General features: G+C 47.2%; 2 protein-coding genes and 1 non-coding gene across 9 annotated transcripts in view; 2 read left to right on the top strand and 1 right to left on the bottom strand.

Moving 5' to 3' along the window:
* Kif1c (kinesin family member 1C) overlaps nucleotides 1-2,863 on the bottom strand; it is a 29,211-nt gene extending 26,348 nt beyond the window's left edge. For 2 of the 5 annotated variants that reach the window (XR_005489673.2, XM_006246564.5), the window contains exons 1-3: nucleotides 2,620-2,863; nucleotides 715-834; nucleotides 362-494 (exon numbers count right to left, since the gene is read on the bottom strand). Coding sequence is in view for 4 of the 5 variants with exons in the window: in XM_006246564.5 (XP_006246626.1) it covers nucleotides 362-467 (106 nt within the window). In the remaining variant the exon portion in view is untranslated. Of the gene's footprint in view, nucleotides 1-361; nucleotides 495-714; nucleotides 895-2,619 lie in introns of all 5 variants that reach the window. The other 3 variants (XM_063268262.1, NM_145877.2, XM_006246565.5) reach the window with 3 other exon arrangements.
* Nucleotides 2,864-2,897: 34 nt separating this feature from the next.
* On the top strand, nucleotides 2,898-15,263 carry Inca1 (inhibitor of CDK, cyclin A1 interacting protein 1). Of its 3 annotated transcripts, none has more exons than XM_006246751.4 (7): nucleotides 2,898-3,185; nucleotides 7,017-7,101; nucleotides 12,769-12,882; nucleotides 13,085-13,124; nucleotides 13,371-13,564; nucleotides 14,307-14,466; nucleotides 14,877-15,263. In XM_006246751.4, the coding sequence occupies exons 2-7, from the start codon at nucleotides 7,058-7,060 to the stop codon at nucleotides 15,018-15,020; spliced, it is 696 nt and encodes a 231-aa protein (XP_006246813.1). In that variant the 5' UTR covers nucleotides 2,898-3,185; nucleotides 7,017-7,057; the 3' UTR covers nucleotides 15,021-15,263. The 3 variants fall into 3 exon arrangements, with proteins under 3 accessions (XP_006246813.1, NP_001406027.1, XP_006246816.1); NM_001419098.1 differs by having other exon boundaries at nucleotides 3,175-3,269; XM_006246754.4 differs by having other exon boundaries at nucleotides 3,184-3,400.
* LOC120095492 (small nucleolar RNA U3) lies at nucleotides 5,552-5,766 on the top strand. The gene has a single exon (XR_005490950.1). It is a non-coding gene; the product is annotated as a small nucleolar RNA U3 (small nucleolar RNA).
* Nucleotides 15,264-15,282: the final 19 nt, after the last annotated feature.

Raw genomic sequence — 15,282 nt, 5'->3', positions numbered from 1 at the left:
TCAAACACTCTCAACTTCTGTCCACTTTCCCATCAGCCCTGAGGATTCAGGATCCCACTCCCCACCTCTCTCCTAACTCATTTCTTCCCTTTAATAATCCCCACCCCCTCCAGGCATCAAAGCTAATTTTGGCTTCACAGGACCCGCCCCCCACTGAGCTGCCTCCCTGGATTGGGCAATGGAGGACTGCTGGCCAACATTCCCCCTCCCAGGGACAGGAACATGGAAAGGCCAGTCTGCTCCCCCCCCCCCCCTTTACAGCTAGCACATGCTCTATGCCCAGCATGGCCTTCCTCCCGGGACAAGCCAGCAAGCCTGGCCTCCCCTCTGATGGCCCAGCTAGGCCTCTGGATTCACTCACAGGTGGTGTTGCCCTGCATGCTGACCACACACTTGGCATCCTGGCTGGTCTCACGGGCATTAAAGGGCCGAACCCTCACTGCCACTTTCACGGAGGCACCAGCCATAGCTTCAGAATCTCCTGCCCTCCTCAGCTGGAGGACAGAAGGAAAGGGGTGGTCAAAGCCACTGGGAAAACTCTGCCTCCTGCTTCTGGAGACCAGGTCTCCACACTCCATCCCAACGAGGTGGCCATCCCCTCAGTTGCTGCTCTCCTGGCCTTCCTCCCAAACACCACTCCCCAAAAGATTCCTGTTTCTCTCTCCCCAACCAGACCCCAGTCTGCAGGGACTTGGGCCATCACCCCAGAGTTACCTGGTGTCCTGGCCCCAGATCAGCGGGGCTGTATCAGTTCTGGCTGCCACCGGCCCTCGTATGGGAAGCCCCATCCTACACTTGGGGCCTGGCCACACCAGCAAGGCTGTAAGGGAAACCCTGATTGTGGGGGAAGAGTGGTCAGGAGGCACCTGTAGCTCAAAGGTCTGTCTGGGGATTCTGTGTTTAGAGGGCAAGGGAGAGGGATGTGTTAGGGAAGTTACGGGGAAGCTGCCCCTCTGGAGTGGCTGAACGCAATGTGAATTCAAGGGCAGACACAGTGATATTTTTATTCCTAGTTACTTGCAAGTGTACTGAGCGTTCAGTTAGAGGAGAGGGAGAGAGAGAGTGAAACACAGATTGGACAGAGGGTGATTCAGACGGAAGAACACATGGGCAGAGATGCTGAGGGTGGCAGGAAGGGAAGAGGAGGGACAGAAAGTTACAGGCACCAAGAAAAGGAGAGGAATCAGACAAGAGATGAGATTGAGGTCATGCTATAAAGAAAGGTATGGCAGGAGAAAAGGAAGGAGAGACACAGAGATATTGAGAAGACAGGGAGAGAGGGTTCTGGGGCCAAAGCACAAACTGGAAACCCAGAAAACAGTTAAGAGAAGACAGGGGGGAAAGAAAGAAAGAAAGAAAGAAAGAAAGAAAGAAAGAAAGAAAGAAAGAAAGAAAGGAAGGAAAAGAAAAGAAAGAAAAAAATCATAAAACCAGAATCTGTAATTCTTCTCCGGGGTCAGCAATTCTCACATTGAGTTGACAACCCCCCCCCCCATATGAGGCAGGGGCCTCTACTGACAGGCAAAGTCCAAGGGCTAGAGAACAGCCAGTAACACGGATCCACAGGACCTGCTTGTGATCCCCAAACCCCTTGCCCAGCCCCCAGTACTTCCTCCTCAGGATCCAGGACAATGGGCAGGGGAGGGTGGGGTCATCCTGTATGCATAGTATCAACCCCGGGGACTCCACACAGGGAGACCCAGAATACCTGTATCTTTGAGGGGGGTGGGGGGCGCTGCACACAAGAAGGGGGGCTTCCTGAAAAGGATGCCAAGGGAAAAGGAAACAGGTTGGTCCTAAACCCAACCTGGGGCTATTGCTATGGCGTCCACGGGGGAAAGCGCTAGCCTAGGAATGTGGGTGATCCGGGTGCCCACACCCTGGGAGGAGAGTCTGAGCAGCCCACGCCCACGGATAGCAGGGTGAAGACTTAAGAAAAGAGTTCAACGATGCCACACTCCCACCTGTAGCCCCCAAGACCGCCAACTTCTGTCATGCTAAGTTGGGCCTCGCCTCACCAGCCTTCCTAGGCTGAGCAGGGGAGGGGTGAAGGGACTGGGTTTATCCCACCACAGGAAGGGAGTAGCCGAAATCACAGAGACTGGCTCAGGAAGACTAGCCCTGACCCCCAAAACCCTGACTAGGGGAGGGAAGGACAACAGGGTGCACAGTCAATGTGACTCCGTCCGAAGCTAAGAAAACAGGGAATTGAGTGGCAAGAATAGGGTAAAGCGGGGTAAAGAAATAGGGAGTAGGTGCAGAGTCTGCAGGTACTGCTTTAAGGGCGCACTGGGGAGGAGGCCGCCGCAAGGGTGGGGCCGACCGACCCGAAAGGGGGTCTCGGGTCACCTGCACCTTGCCCACTGGCAGGTCTCCAACAGGCCCCCGCCTGTCCTCTCTGGGCGGCCATGAGCTCCGGGTCCTCCAGTCCAGCCAACCGACGGCTGCCCGGGGCCTGGCACCTCTCTGCGCCTCCGCGGGATAAATAGCACATGATCCGAGCTCTCGCGCCTAGCCCGCCCGGCCGGGTCGTGCAATCGGGACCTCGGAACCCCGGCTCCCCGCCCCACAGCGCATTCCTCCGCGGGCGTCCCCTCCCTGCCCCCCACCGGCTCTCACCTCCTCGCGGCAGGACTCCCGGCAGAGAGCAAAGGGACAAACTTTCTGGGATGTCTATGACCGGCTAGGGAGAGACCTGGGGCCAGTTCGGGGCTGCCCCCGCCCCTCGCCGGGTCCCCGGGCGGCGGGCGGCGGATCGCGCCCCGGGGGCGGCAGCAGAAGCGGCGCCAGCGGCCGGCGCCCGCCCGGGCAGCGCGAGCTGGGGCGGGAGCGAGGGGCGGGGGACGGACGGACGGGCGCGCGCGCGGACGGGCAAGCGGGCACGCGCTGTCCCGGGAAAGAGCTATCCGAGCCACTCTAGTTAAAGGGGCAGTGCACTCTGACAGTAGGGCTCACCGGACAGAGACAAGGAAACTGAGCTGCGGACACTCAGGGAAAGCAAATCCTCAGAACGTGGGAAAAGTAGCGCTCCTGAGGAGCCGGGAAAGGTGGGGGCGGACCCTGGAGGGGACTCAGGTCGGAGCCGCGCACGTCGTCGCCGTCAGAGGCGCGCCTAGGAGGCGGGGCTTGTTGGCAGACCACGCCCAGGAGGCAGTCCACTCAGGCCCGGCCTTCAGGCGAGCCAGGCAAGTGGGGCGACCCGGGTCACTGCAGAGCCACTCCTTCCTGCCCGACCTGAGGTTCCAGAATTCGCTTCACAGTTGCCTCAGGTGATGGGGCCAAATGCAGAGACGTCGCCGACATAGCCGCTCGGACCCTCTCTTCCCAGATAGCCTTCTTGTTTGACTCCCGGACCGCCGCCTCAACCCGTGTCAGCCCCAGTCAGCCCCCTCAGGCTCAGGTGTCCTCTTAGGCCGCAGTTGCCTTCTCAGGACTGGGGAAGGAGACCCCTGCCCGCCCAGCCTGGTCTGCCCATGTCCTTAAGCATGGGCTACTACTTCACCACTCCAATTTTGCCTTCCTGCCTATTGCCAAAGATTTGGCTGTGGACCTCAGTCTTCCTGCCGGAGGTCTCCTAGGCCCCTTTAGGCCCAATGCACACCCTCAGGCCCGGTCCTTCCCTCACAGGAAGGTTACCCCAACACCAGCCTGCTCAGTCACCTTTCAGATACCCATTCACCCTCTCAGCTGTGTCTGTCTGCCAAGGTCTTGACTATCCCTTGGTCAACTTTCGTTCTGTCTGGCCGCCTTAAACCTATCCAGCCCCTTCGATCTAGGTTCCCCGCTCATGCCCAGTCATCCGAAGACCTCTTAATTCCTAATTGCTCCCTTAGTTCTAGACCCCCTACACATTCAGGATACCCATTTTAGATCTCACACACCCTTTCAGCCCAACTCTATCCCATCCGCAACTTCAAGATATTCCTTTTGCCTTTAACCTTCTTCAACATTTCTCAGCTCAGTTTAGCTGCCCTTGGTTTTATTTTGTGATCTCTCTTTGTAACCCATACCCCAAGCTGGTCTTAAACTCTCAATCTTGTGTTAGCCTCCTGAATGCTGAGGTCAAAGGATTGCAAAACTATGCCTAGCTCACTCTTTGGAAAACCTTTGCTTGTAACATTCTCTGATTGTTTTGGTTTTGGTTGTTTGCAGATTTTGTTTGTTCTTTATGCCAGCCAACATGCCTCCCAACTAACCTGGTAGTTTATTGTTTAGGGTCCCAGAGCCTTGGGCATGCCTGCAAACTTCTCTACCACTAAACTACAGTTCTATTGCTTCCCTGGCTTTTTTATTTGTTTCATTTTAGACAAAAGCTCGCTGTTTTAAACCAGTCTGGCCTCAAAACTCAAGCATAAGCCTCCTGAGCCTTTGGGATTACAAGCCTGTACCATCACTCCTGGCTTTTACCTAGTATTTGTTCATTTATTTAATTTCATTTTTCGGGGCTTTTCTAGTGTTCTTTAAAAAGAATTAAGTATTTATTTTTGTGTTTCATGTGTATGCATGTGCAAATGCTTATGTGTAGTGGTCAGATCCAGAGACCGAATTTAGGTCATCAGGGTGGGGCAACAAGCAATTTTATCCATTGGTCCATCTAGTATATATATTTTTTTTTCTTTTTACTTTTTTTCGGAGCTGGGGACCGAACCCAGGGCCTTGCGCTTGTTAGGCAAGCGCTCTACCACTGAGCTAAATCCCCAACCCCATATTTTTTAAGATTGTATTTTTAAGCTGGGCTGTGGTGGCACATGCCTTTAATTCCAGCACTAGGGAGACAGAGCAGGAGGATCTCTATGAGTTTGAGGCCAGCCTGGTCTACAGAGCCAGTTCTGGGACAGACAGGGCTACACAGAGAAACCGTATCTCGAAAAAGAAAAAAAAAATTAGTCTTGGGGTTGGGGATTTAGCTCAGTGGTAGAGGGCTTGCCTAGCAAGCGCAAGGCCCTGGGTTCGGTCCTCAGCTCCAGGGGGGAAAAATTAGTCTTAATTACACATGTGCTCATGTTTGTGCATGCGGGTGTATTCAGGTGCTTGTGGAGGTCAGAAGAGGACATCAGATGTAGCCACCTGACATGTATGCTGGGAACCTAACACAGGTCTTCTCCAAGAGCAGCAAGCACTCTTAACCATTGAGCCATCTCTCCAACTCTCCTATCTAATATTTTTTAATATTTTAATATAATTACACACCCCTGCCTTTCCCCATATCTAGTATTCTTAACCAGCTAGCTTCCTACCCATCTTGGCTAGCTGTGAAGTCATCTTTGTCTCTAATGCTGGCTCCGTGCAACTGAGCTTTTATTTTCTTGTCTTGTTTGGATGGAAAAAAAAAGTTGGAAGGCTTCTTAAATTTTATTTTAGATTGTTTTATTTCATTTTTATGTGTGTTTTTCTTCTGTGCACATATGCACCATATGTGCTCCTGGTACCCACAGAGGTCAGAAGAGTGTGTCAGATGAAGTTACAGATGATTGGGAACTACCTTGTGGGTGCTGGGAACCAAACTGAGGTCCTCCACAAGACCAACAAGTTCCCTTAAGAGCTGAGCCATAAGACCATACTTTCAAGGATCATTTTTATAGTTCGTTACTAGAGAAGTTGCTCTGACTGTGTGGAACACCTGAAACCATGAGGATGAGACATAGTGTCCCCTCCTGAGCGTGAAGCCGGCTCTAGGTGCTGCTTCTGTGCAGCTGCCTCTTGCCATTGATGATCGTTCTTCTCTCCTTCCGGAGGGTGAGAGGGAGGGAACGCAGTCTGAGTGGTCTTTAAAAAAAAAAAAAAAAAAGAGGGGTTGGGGATTTAGCTCAGTGGTAGAGCGCTTGCCTAGGAAGCGCAAGGCCCTCTCGGTTCAGTCCCCAGCTCCAAAAAAAAAAAAAAAAAAAAAAAAAACCAAAAAAAAAAAAAAGAGAGCCGAGCCATCTCTGTAGTTCCACATTTGGAGGTTATTAAGAAGATATTTTAAAATAGATTTAACCAAAGGCGTTACACAAGAAAGGGAAGGGGTTGAAGAGTTGACTCAGTGATTAAGAAGAGCACTTGTTGCTCTGCCCTTCTCCAGCTCCTGCCCAAACAAGGTACACATAAACATACACAGGCTGACAACACACACATAAATAAAAGTAAGTAAATCTTGAAAGGAAGACAAGAAAAACTTAGGAAAAGGACTGTATACACCCAAATATGGGTAGAGCCTTCTCGAGAAGTTTCTGTGTAACTTCTCTTTTCACTGTACTGTAGAGCAGTGATCCTCAACCTTCCTAATCTGTGACCCTTTAATACAGTTCTTCATAGTATGGTGACCCCAACCATAAAATTATTTTTTGATACTACTGCATAACTGTTATAAATCGTAGTGTAAATATCTGTATTTCCCTATGATCTTAGGTGGCCCCTGTGAAGGGGTCATTCAACCTCCACAAGGATTGCAACCTCCCAGTTAAGAACCACTGCTGGGGGGTTGGGGATTTAGCTCAGTGGTAGAGCGCTTGCCTAGCAAGCACAAGGCCCTGGGTTCGGTCCCCAGCTCCGAAAAAAAGGAAAAAAAAAGAACCACTGCTGGAAGTGTAGACGGTCTCAGCTATCTTCTCCTTTGTCGTTATTTTTTCCCACAGTTTCACCAACCTTTCATTCTCAATATATTACCAATCCTGAAGTCCTCTGCTTCTCTCTTCCCACTTACCAGTTCTGTTCCAATTACTGCCAAAGGTCTCTGCACGTCCAGTCTCCACCTATCAGCCTTTTGTTTCATCACCTTGTGCTACAATGAACTTAACTTGTGTCTGTGATCTTCATTTACTCTATACCTTGAGCTCCAGAAAATTTTTCCCTTGACATCATCCACCTTTCCTGTTGTCTTTATCTCCAACTTTACATGTTCAGTTAACAGTACAGCACTATTGACTCTCATAGAGTTATTAAGCTCCCTTTTTTTTGTTCAGGATATTCAGTCCCCTTTCAATCTGATCCCCACAGCCTTTATATGAGTGAGTGATTCATATCCATTATCCTCCCAGCATCAAGGAGATCCAGTCTTGCTACCTAGCCAAGTCCAGTCATGCAGGGTCAGGAAGATGGAGACAGCATCCTTCCTTTTGCCAAGTGAGTCCTCCCTACTGGGTGGGAAGACAAGGATGGGAGGGAGGGAAGATGCTTGAATTCTTCTCAGGAGTACAAAAGAGCATGAGCCTTCAGTGCCTGGGTTTAGGGGATTGATGTTCATTTATTCAACAAATGGCTTCCATTATTATTTGGTTTTAAATCATCCATGGAGACCAGAGGATTGTAAGGCTGTAGAGCTAGAGTAAGAGAATGTGTGAGCCAGCGACAAGGTGCTGAGAAACGAACTCATGAGCAGCATGGGTACTTTGAACCATGAGCCAGCTCTCTAGCCCCAGCAGACAGTTTCTGAACACTGTAATGGTCTAGGAACTATTAGGCATTGAGGACTCAACAGTTAGTAAGAAGTGGTCCTCCTCTCACAGAGATAGTGGTAGGACAGAACGTATAACAAACATCATTATAGCTAGTTATGAGAACTACACAAAAAAGATACATAAGTATAAAGTAATGGAAAACAGGAGATAAAAGGTTAGGATCATTGTAGAAAACGAGTGTGTAGGAGTGAATTTGAAATGAAATAAACTTGGTATATTCTAGTAACAGGTTAGGCCAATGTAATTAAAACTTGTTAACTGAAGAAAATGTAAATAAAGTTAAGGGAGTTAAACAAAAGCCAGTTCATAGAAAACTTATAGGCCTTAGACAAACTTTTGTATTTTCATTCTGAAGATGGTGGGAATGGATAGAAAGTTTAAGCTAAGCAATGAACAAGCACACCTATTCCCTTCAACTATCTATCAATTTATTTATTTATTTATTTATTTATTTTATTTATTTATTTATTTATTTATTTATTTATTTATTTATACACTGTAGCTGTCTTCAGAAAACCAGAGGAAGGCATCAGATCTCATTACAGATGGTTGTGAGCCACCATGTGGTTGCTGGGATTTGAACTCAGGACCTCTGGAAGAGCAGTCAGTGCTCTTAACCGCTGAGCCATCTCTGCAGCCCTCCTTCAACCTCTTTTTGTGGAAAATTTCAAATAAATATACTAGAGAAATAGTGTTATGAATTGATGTATTCTTTTCAGGAAGATTAAATAATTTTCATTATAGGGAATTTTATTTACCTATCCATCCTCCTAATTCTCAATTTTTAAAATTTTTTATTACATTTATATGTGTCTGTGAGTTTATACACACATATATGTGCAGGTGTGTACCCCAGTATTGTACACATGGGTGCCTGAAGGTGAGGAGTATCCTCTAGCACACTCTGCCTGTTCTTCTCTAAAAAATTTGTTGTTGTTTGGTTTGGTTTGGCTGTTTGTTGGTTGGTTGGTTGGTTATTTTTCTGTTTTGTTTGTTTTGTTTCAAGGGGTCTCACTATATAGCTCTGGAACTCACTATGTAAACCAGGCTGGCCTTGAACTCACTGAGATCTGCTTGCTTCTGCCTCCTGACTGCTAGAAATAAAGACATGTGCCACCACTGGGGAAACTTTTTTAAAGTTTATGTGTGTTAGAATTTGGCAGTATATGTTTGTACCATGTGGGTTCTGGGAACCTAATCTGGGTCCTCAGTAAGAGCAACAGTGCTTTTAACCACTGAGCTGTCTCTCTAGCCAAACCACATTCCCTTGAAGCAGGGTCTCTCTCTCTCTCTCTCTCTCTCTCTCTCTCTCTCTCTCTCTCTCTCTCTCTCTCTCTCTCTCCCCCACCTCTCTCTCTGAGACTGGAGTTCACATTTTCTCAGAGTAGAAGCCAGCAAGTCCCAGCAATACTGTATCCAGCCCCTTCCAAGGTAGGGCTACAAATGCATGAGGGACACTTAGCTTGTTACATGGATGCTGAGAGCTGAATTCCAGTCCTCATAATTGAACAAGCACTAACTCCAGCCCCCTTGTTTGTTTGTTTTTGAAGTGGGGTCTGAGACAGTTTAGGCTAGCCTCAGACTTAATATGTAGGCCAAAATGACTTTAAACTCCTCCTGTCATCATCTCCCAAGTGCTGAGATTACACATACGCACCAGAGGGTGTTAGATCTCCTAAAGCTGAAGTCAACAGGCAGCTGTGAGCTGCCTGGTGTGGGTTCTGGGAACTGAACCTCAGTTCTCTAGAAGAGCAGTAAAAGCTCTTAACCACTGAGCCAATGCCATACCACTTTAAAAGCATCAGTGGATTCAGGAGGCAGAGGCAAAGGAAAGAACAGATTACGTTCTCCTCCTCTGTGTAGTAGCGTCTGGAGAGGAAATAAGAATAGAAGCGGGGGCTGGAGAGAAGGCTCAGCAGTTAAGAGCACTTGTTCTTGCAGAGGATATGGGTTCAGTCCTCAACACCCACATGGCAGCCAAAAACCATCTGCCACTCCAGGTCTAGAGGATTGAATGCCCTCTTCCAGTGTCTGTGGGCATTGCATGAATGTGGTGCTCAGACATACATACAGGCAGCATATCTATACACATAAAATAAAAAATGCGTCATAAAAAATAAAAAATATGGGGGTTTGTGAAATGTCTCAGAAATTAACAGCACTGGTTGCTTTTCCAGAGACCCAGGTTTAGTTCCCAGCACACACAAAACATAACTTCAGATCCAGAGGATCTGATACATACTTCTGGGTTCTGCGGGCACTCTACATATGTGATACACAGACACATATACAAGTAAAACACAATATGGAATAAAAATAAATTAAAATTTCAAAACATTTAGAAGAATAGGTGTGTGTGTGTGTGTGTGTGTGTGTGTGTGTGTGTGTGTGTGGGGAGAGAGAGAGAGAGAGAGAGAGAGAGAGAGAGAGAGAGAGAGAGAGAAAGAGAGAGAGAGGCCACTGCTATAGTCCAGGAAGAAAAAGATAGATGATCTGCATATGATGAGAAGGAAATGGAAACACTGGTCAGGTTTGGACATTGTTCAGTTTTACACCTCACTGGATTGGCCAATAGACTAGATATAGGAAGCCAGGGAAAATATATCAGGATTTTGGTCACAGCTACTAGGTATATAAGGTGTATCTTTTATTAAATTGAAGGATGAGATGTTGAGTGGAGCCTATGGAGGACCCAGGGCTTGAATGGATTTGGGACTATTGGCACACTGTAGATATTTAAAGTCATGAAAGTGAATGAGATCACCTAAAGACAAACAGAGGTGAAAATATAAAACACTCCCTAATATTTCACTTCTTAATGACCAGGAGATTAAGCCAGGCATGATGGCTCATGCCTTTAATCTCAAGACACAAATGCAGATTGATTTTTGTGAGTTCAGAGCCAGCCTGGTCTATATAGCAAGTTCCAGGGCAGCCATAGCTACATAGTGAGATCATGTCTCAAAAACAACAAAAAATTAGAAGAGTAGGTATCATTCAATCTGGGAACAAGAAAGTAATGACCACTGTTGTCAAACAGCTCTATATACCCTTCCTACATACAGGGACATTCTGTATTCTGAGATACAGAAGAAGACACATTAAGGGGTAAACATAGTTTCTCTTTCTTGGATCCCTTGCACTGACTTAGGGAACCCTGTCCATCAAAGCAGCCAAAGCCTTCCTCTTAACAACTCTGCTCATTAAATATTATGTTCTCTGTCGATGAAATATAGAAGCTGAGATTCAGGCTAGGCATGGTGCCACTTGCCTTTTAATCCCAGCACTCAGGAAGCAGAGGTAGGAAGAAGATCACAGTAAGTTTGAGGTCAGCCTGGTCTACATAGTAAGTTCCAGAACAGCCAGATAGTCTCTCTCAAAAAAAGGGGGACAGGGGGCTGGAGAGATGGCTCAGCGGTTAAGAGCACCCGACTGCTCTTCCAGAGGTCATGAGTTCAATTCCCAGCAACCACATGGTGGCTCACAACCATCTGTAAAGAGATCTGATGCCCTCTTCTGGTGTATCTGAAGACAGCTACAGTGTACTTATATATAATGGATGAATAAATCTTTAAAAAAAAAAGGGGGGGGGGACAGGGAGAGGAAGAGAGAGAACTAGAAGCAGCTGAGATTCTGTGAGTTCTAAGGGTTCAACCATAGCCCATCTCCACCCTCACCCTAGCTCCTATCTCCAATCAAATCAGATTTGTTAACCTCTTTAGCTAAGTGGGCAAAAGGCTCTATGGCTATAGCTCAGCTAGATACAGCTTAGGTAGTACAGTGCTTTCTTAGAATTAAGGAAACGCTGGGTTTGATTCTCAGCACTGCATTAAAAACTAGGTGTAGGGCTGGAGAGATGGCTCAGTGGTTAAGAGCCCCGACTGCTCTTCCAGAGGTCTTGAGTTCAATTCCCAGCAACCACATGTACACATGTGTACACATGCAACCACATGTACACATACAGTGTACTCACATAAATAAATAAATCTTGGGCTGGAGAGATGGCTCAGCGGTTAAGAGCCCCGACTACTCTTCCAGAGGTCTTGAGTTCAATTCCCAGCAACCACATGGTGGCTCACAACCATCTGTAAAGAGATCCGATGCCCTCTTCTGGTGTGTCTGAAGACAGCTACAGTGTACTTATACATAATAAATGAGGGGGCTGGAGAGATGGCTCAGTGGTTAAGGGCACCGACTGCTCTTCCCGAGGTCCTGAGTTCAAATCCCAGCAACCACATGGTGGCTCACAACCATCTGTAATGAGATCTGATGCCCTCTTCTGGTGTGTCTGAAGACAGCTACAGTGTACTCATATATATAATAAATAAATAAAATATTTTTAAAAAATGAATAAATTAAAAAAATAAAAAAAATAAATCTTAAAAAAAAAAACTAGGTGTAGTGGCATATGCCTGTAATCCTAGCATTCAGGATGTAGAGGCAGGAAGATCTTTTTAAAACTTTTTTTATTAATTTATGTATATCTGCATGTATATGTGCACATGTATGTAGGTACCTGCAGAAGCCAGAAGAGGGTTGGGTCCCACAGGTCTGGAATTACAGATCTGGGTGGGCAGTTGTGAGCCACCAAGCCTAGGTTCTGGGATTTGAACTCAGGTCCTCTGCAAAAGCAGCATGTGTTCTTAACCTCTGAACCATCTTTCTTCCCCTGTGAGGCAAGAGGATCTTAAGTGCAAGGTCATCCTCTGTGACAGAGCAAGTTTGAGGCCAGCCTAGGATACATGAGACCCTGTCTTAAAGAGGGGAGAGAGAAAGCATTATGACTCATGCTTTTAATCCCAGCACTCAGAAGGAAGAGACAGGCAGATCTCTAAGTTTAGAGCTAGTCTAGTCTATATAGCAAGTTCCAGGCCAGCCAGAGCTTCATAGTGAGACCCTGTGTCAAAAGAAAGGTGGAAGGGAGTGGAAGGGAGGGAGGGAGGAAGGAAAGGAAGAGAGGAGAGGATGAATGAAAAGACAGGGCTTGCAAGCACGTGAACAGCTGTATGATCCCATTGAAAGAACTGCCTCTGAATCCGGTGGGTCAGTAGATTCTCTAAGGCAGTGGTTCTCACCCTTCCTAATGCTGCAACCCTTTAACACAGCTCCTTATGTTGTGGTGGCTCCCCACCATAAGATTATTTTCATTGCTGCTTCATTACTATAAATTTGCTACTGTTATGAATCATAATATGTATCTGTGTTTGCCAATGGTTTTAGGAGACCCCTGTGAAAGGACCATTTGACACCCCCAAAAGGGTGGAGACCCACAGGTTGAGAACCACTGCTTTAAGGGCTGATGCAGGCAAGAGTCTACCTTGTTCTCTCTCAGGTGTTCCAGAGTGGTCAGCCGATCTTCACCCTGCAGCCTGCCTTCCCAGAAGAGCAGACCAATGCCTCAGCCTTATGGAGAGATCTTCTGGGAGAATCTCAGCCGAAGGTCTAAGTGAGTAGAGAGAACCCAGGAACTGGAGGTGGAAAGGTGAGGCTATGCTGTTTTTAATGGTCACAAATCCTTAGTTTGGAAGCCATCTCACACTACTTGGTGGAAATTGAGGCTCCAACAGGACATTTGGAGAGTTTATAAAAGAAATGGTATTTATCAGGGTGTCCTTTCTGACTCCAGCTCCTGTTTTTGTTCTTCTCAGCTCCAACTGGATGATAGAACAGTACATTCCACCAATTCTGGTAGGACCAACTGCTTTTCCGCCTTCTGTTAGAACTGTACCCACTGCCTTCCTATCCTTATTACCATTTCTCTCTGGTATTTCCCAATCCGTGTACTAAGCAGGCCCTGCTTTTACTATAAACCAAGCATCCTGTTTTCTAGATCACACCTAAGCTTCCAAAGACCCCACATTCTCCAGTTCGGCCCAATTTCCCCTGAAACTAACATCTGTCTACCAATTTAGTAACTATTCTTCCTTCACACAGAGGGCCACGGGTTGCTCCCAGCCTGGCCTGCACCCTCTTGAGGGGCTCCCTCCTCCTGAGAAGCTTTGGAGAAGAAAGGGAAAGAAGCTGCATTTGGAAAGAATGCAAAAGGGACTTGGAAGCACTCCAGCCCGTGTTAGAGCAGTTACTTATCATCTGGAGGACCTGAGGAGGCGCCAGGGAATCATCAACGAGTAAGGAGGCATGGCATTGGGCCTCTGGGAGCCAAGCAGGGATCAGAGATAGGACAGTTTGAACTAAAGAAAGTTAAGAGCTTTAAGAGAATTCATGGGGTTGGGGATTTAGCTCAGTGGTAGAGCACTTGCCTAGCAAGCACAAGGTCCTGGGTTCGTTCCTCAGCTCCAAAAAAGAAAAAAAAAGAAAAAAAGAAAAAGAGAATTCATTGGCACTTAGAACTGTGCCAATCAACTGTGTCCTTGGTGTGACTCGAGTATAATTTTTTTTGCATTAAATTATGTGTATTCATGTGTAGTGCACGTCACAACATGTGTGTGGAGGTCAGAGGACAATTTATGGGAATTGGCCCTCTTCTTCCATCATCTGGGTCCTGACTTAGGTCATCAGGCTTGGTGACCTTTATCTGCTAAGTCATCTTGCTGACCCTCAAACAAGATTTCTATAATATGGAAAGAAGCAATTGAGGGTGGAAGTCATAGAACCTGGAAGCAGTGGAACAGCCCATGATGACGAGAAGGCACATTATCGAACTAGGGTTAATGGGGGTCGGTGTTTGGTCCCTGGACTGAAAATCTTGTCTGTGAAAAAAAAAAAAAAAAAAGGGAGGGGGTGAATTGAAGGTCAAATGGTAGCACCTTCGAGTCTCAGCAAGCCATGCCTCAGACCAGGGTGTGAGGAAGAGAAAGACTGGAAGCCTGACCTCCAGATACTTCTCTCCTCAATCTAATGTCTCCACAGACTGAAGAAGGCCCAGTGGGGAAGCTCAGAGGCTACACCTGAACTCCCAGTGTTTGAAGAGGGCTGTGAACTCCTCAGCACTACAAAATACCTTGATGTGGAAGAAGAGAGGGCAACCTATCCACAGGGAGAGAATTATTTTGTCACTCCCAGGGATCAGGTATGACTGGAGAGGAACCTGGTAAGGTTAGGGAGGAAGTCAATTCATAATCAAACGGGGGCGGCAGAAGCCTAGAGCAAAGTCAGATAGCTGGATTTAAGAACAAAGAGTGGTTGAGAACCTGAGCTTTTTTTTTTTTTGTTTTTTGTTTTTTTGGTTCTTTTTTTCGGAGCTGGGGACCGAACCCAGGGCCTTGCGCTTCCTAGGTAAGCGCTCTACCACGAGAACCTGAGCTTTTGAGGGTGTGTTCTGAGTTTAGCAATTAAGAATTCTGGAGACGCAAGGCCCTGGGTTCGGTCCCCAGCTCCGAAAAAAAAGAAAAGAAAAAAAAAAAAAGAATTCTAGAGAGAGACCTATTTTTTCATTCTTGCCTTTTTAACCACCTTGCTCTCAATTTCTTTCACCTACAGCTGCTTTGGTCTCCCTGGACTCCTGTAGGCCAGCAGGGGACTTACGCCTCTGGGCAGCTAAACTCTCTGGCCTACAGCACTGTTACAGCCAGAAAGAACCCTATTTACAGTCCCCAGAGGATGGAGTTGGAGTCTGAGGAGTAGTGGGAAATCATCCAGGCCCAAGCTACAGGACCCAAGACCAATTCAAACATCAAGACTCCCCATTGCGGCTTCAAGGCGGTTGTTTTCTCTCTCCTAACTGTTGTCTCCATCCCATAGCGTAGGCATTCACACCCCACTTGAGTTCCTATCCAACTGTTCGGTCCACTCATAGCCGGGTTTTTCTCTAGGCCAGACCCTGGTCTTGTGTTCTGTCTGTTCTGTTATTAAAGAGCCCCAAGGAGACTTGTTTCTGCGCGAGATA

This window comes from Rattus norvegicus, chromosome 10 (genome assembly GCF_036323735.1).
Source record: "Rattus norvegicus strain BN/NHsdMcwi chromosome 10, GRCr8, whole genome shotgun sequence".
Lineage (NCBI taxonomy): Eukaryota > Metazoa > Chordata > Mammalia > Rodentia > Muridae > Rattus > Rattus norvegicus.
Note: the sequence above shows the minus strand (reverse complement) of the source record. Positions and strands in the feature narration are given on the sequence as shown.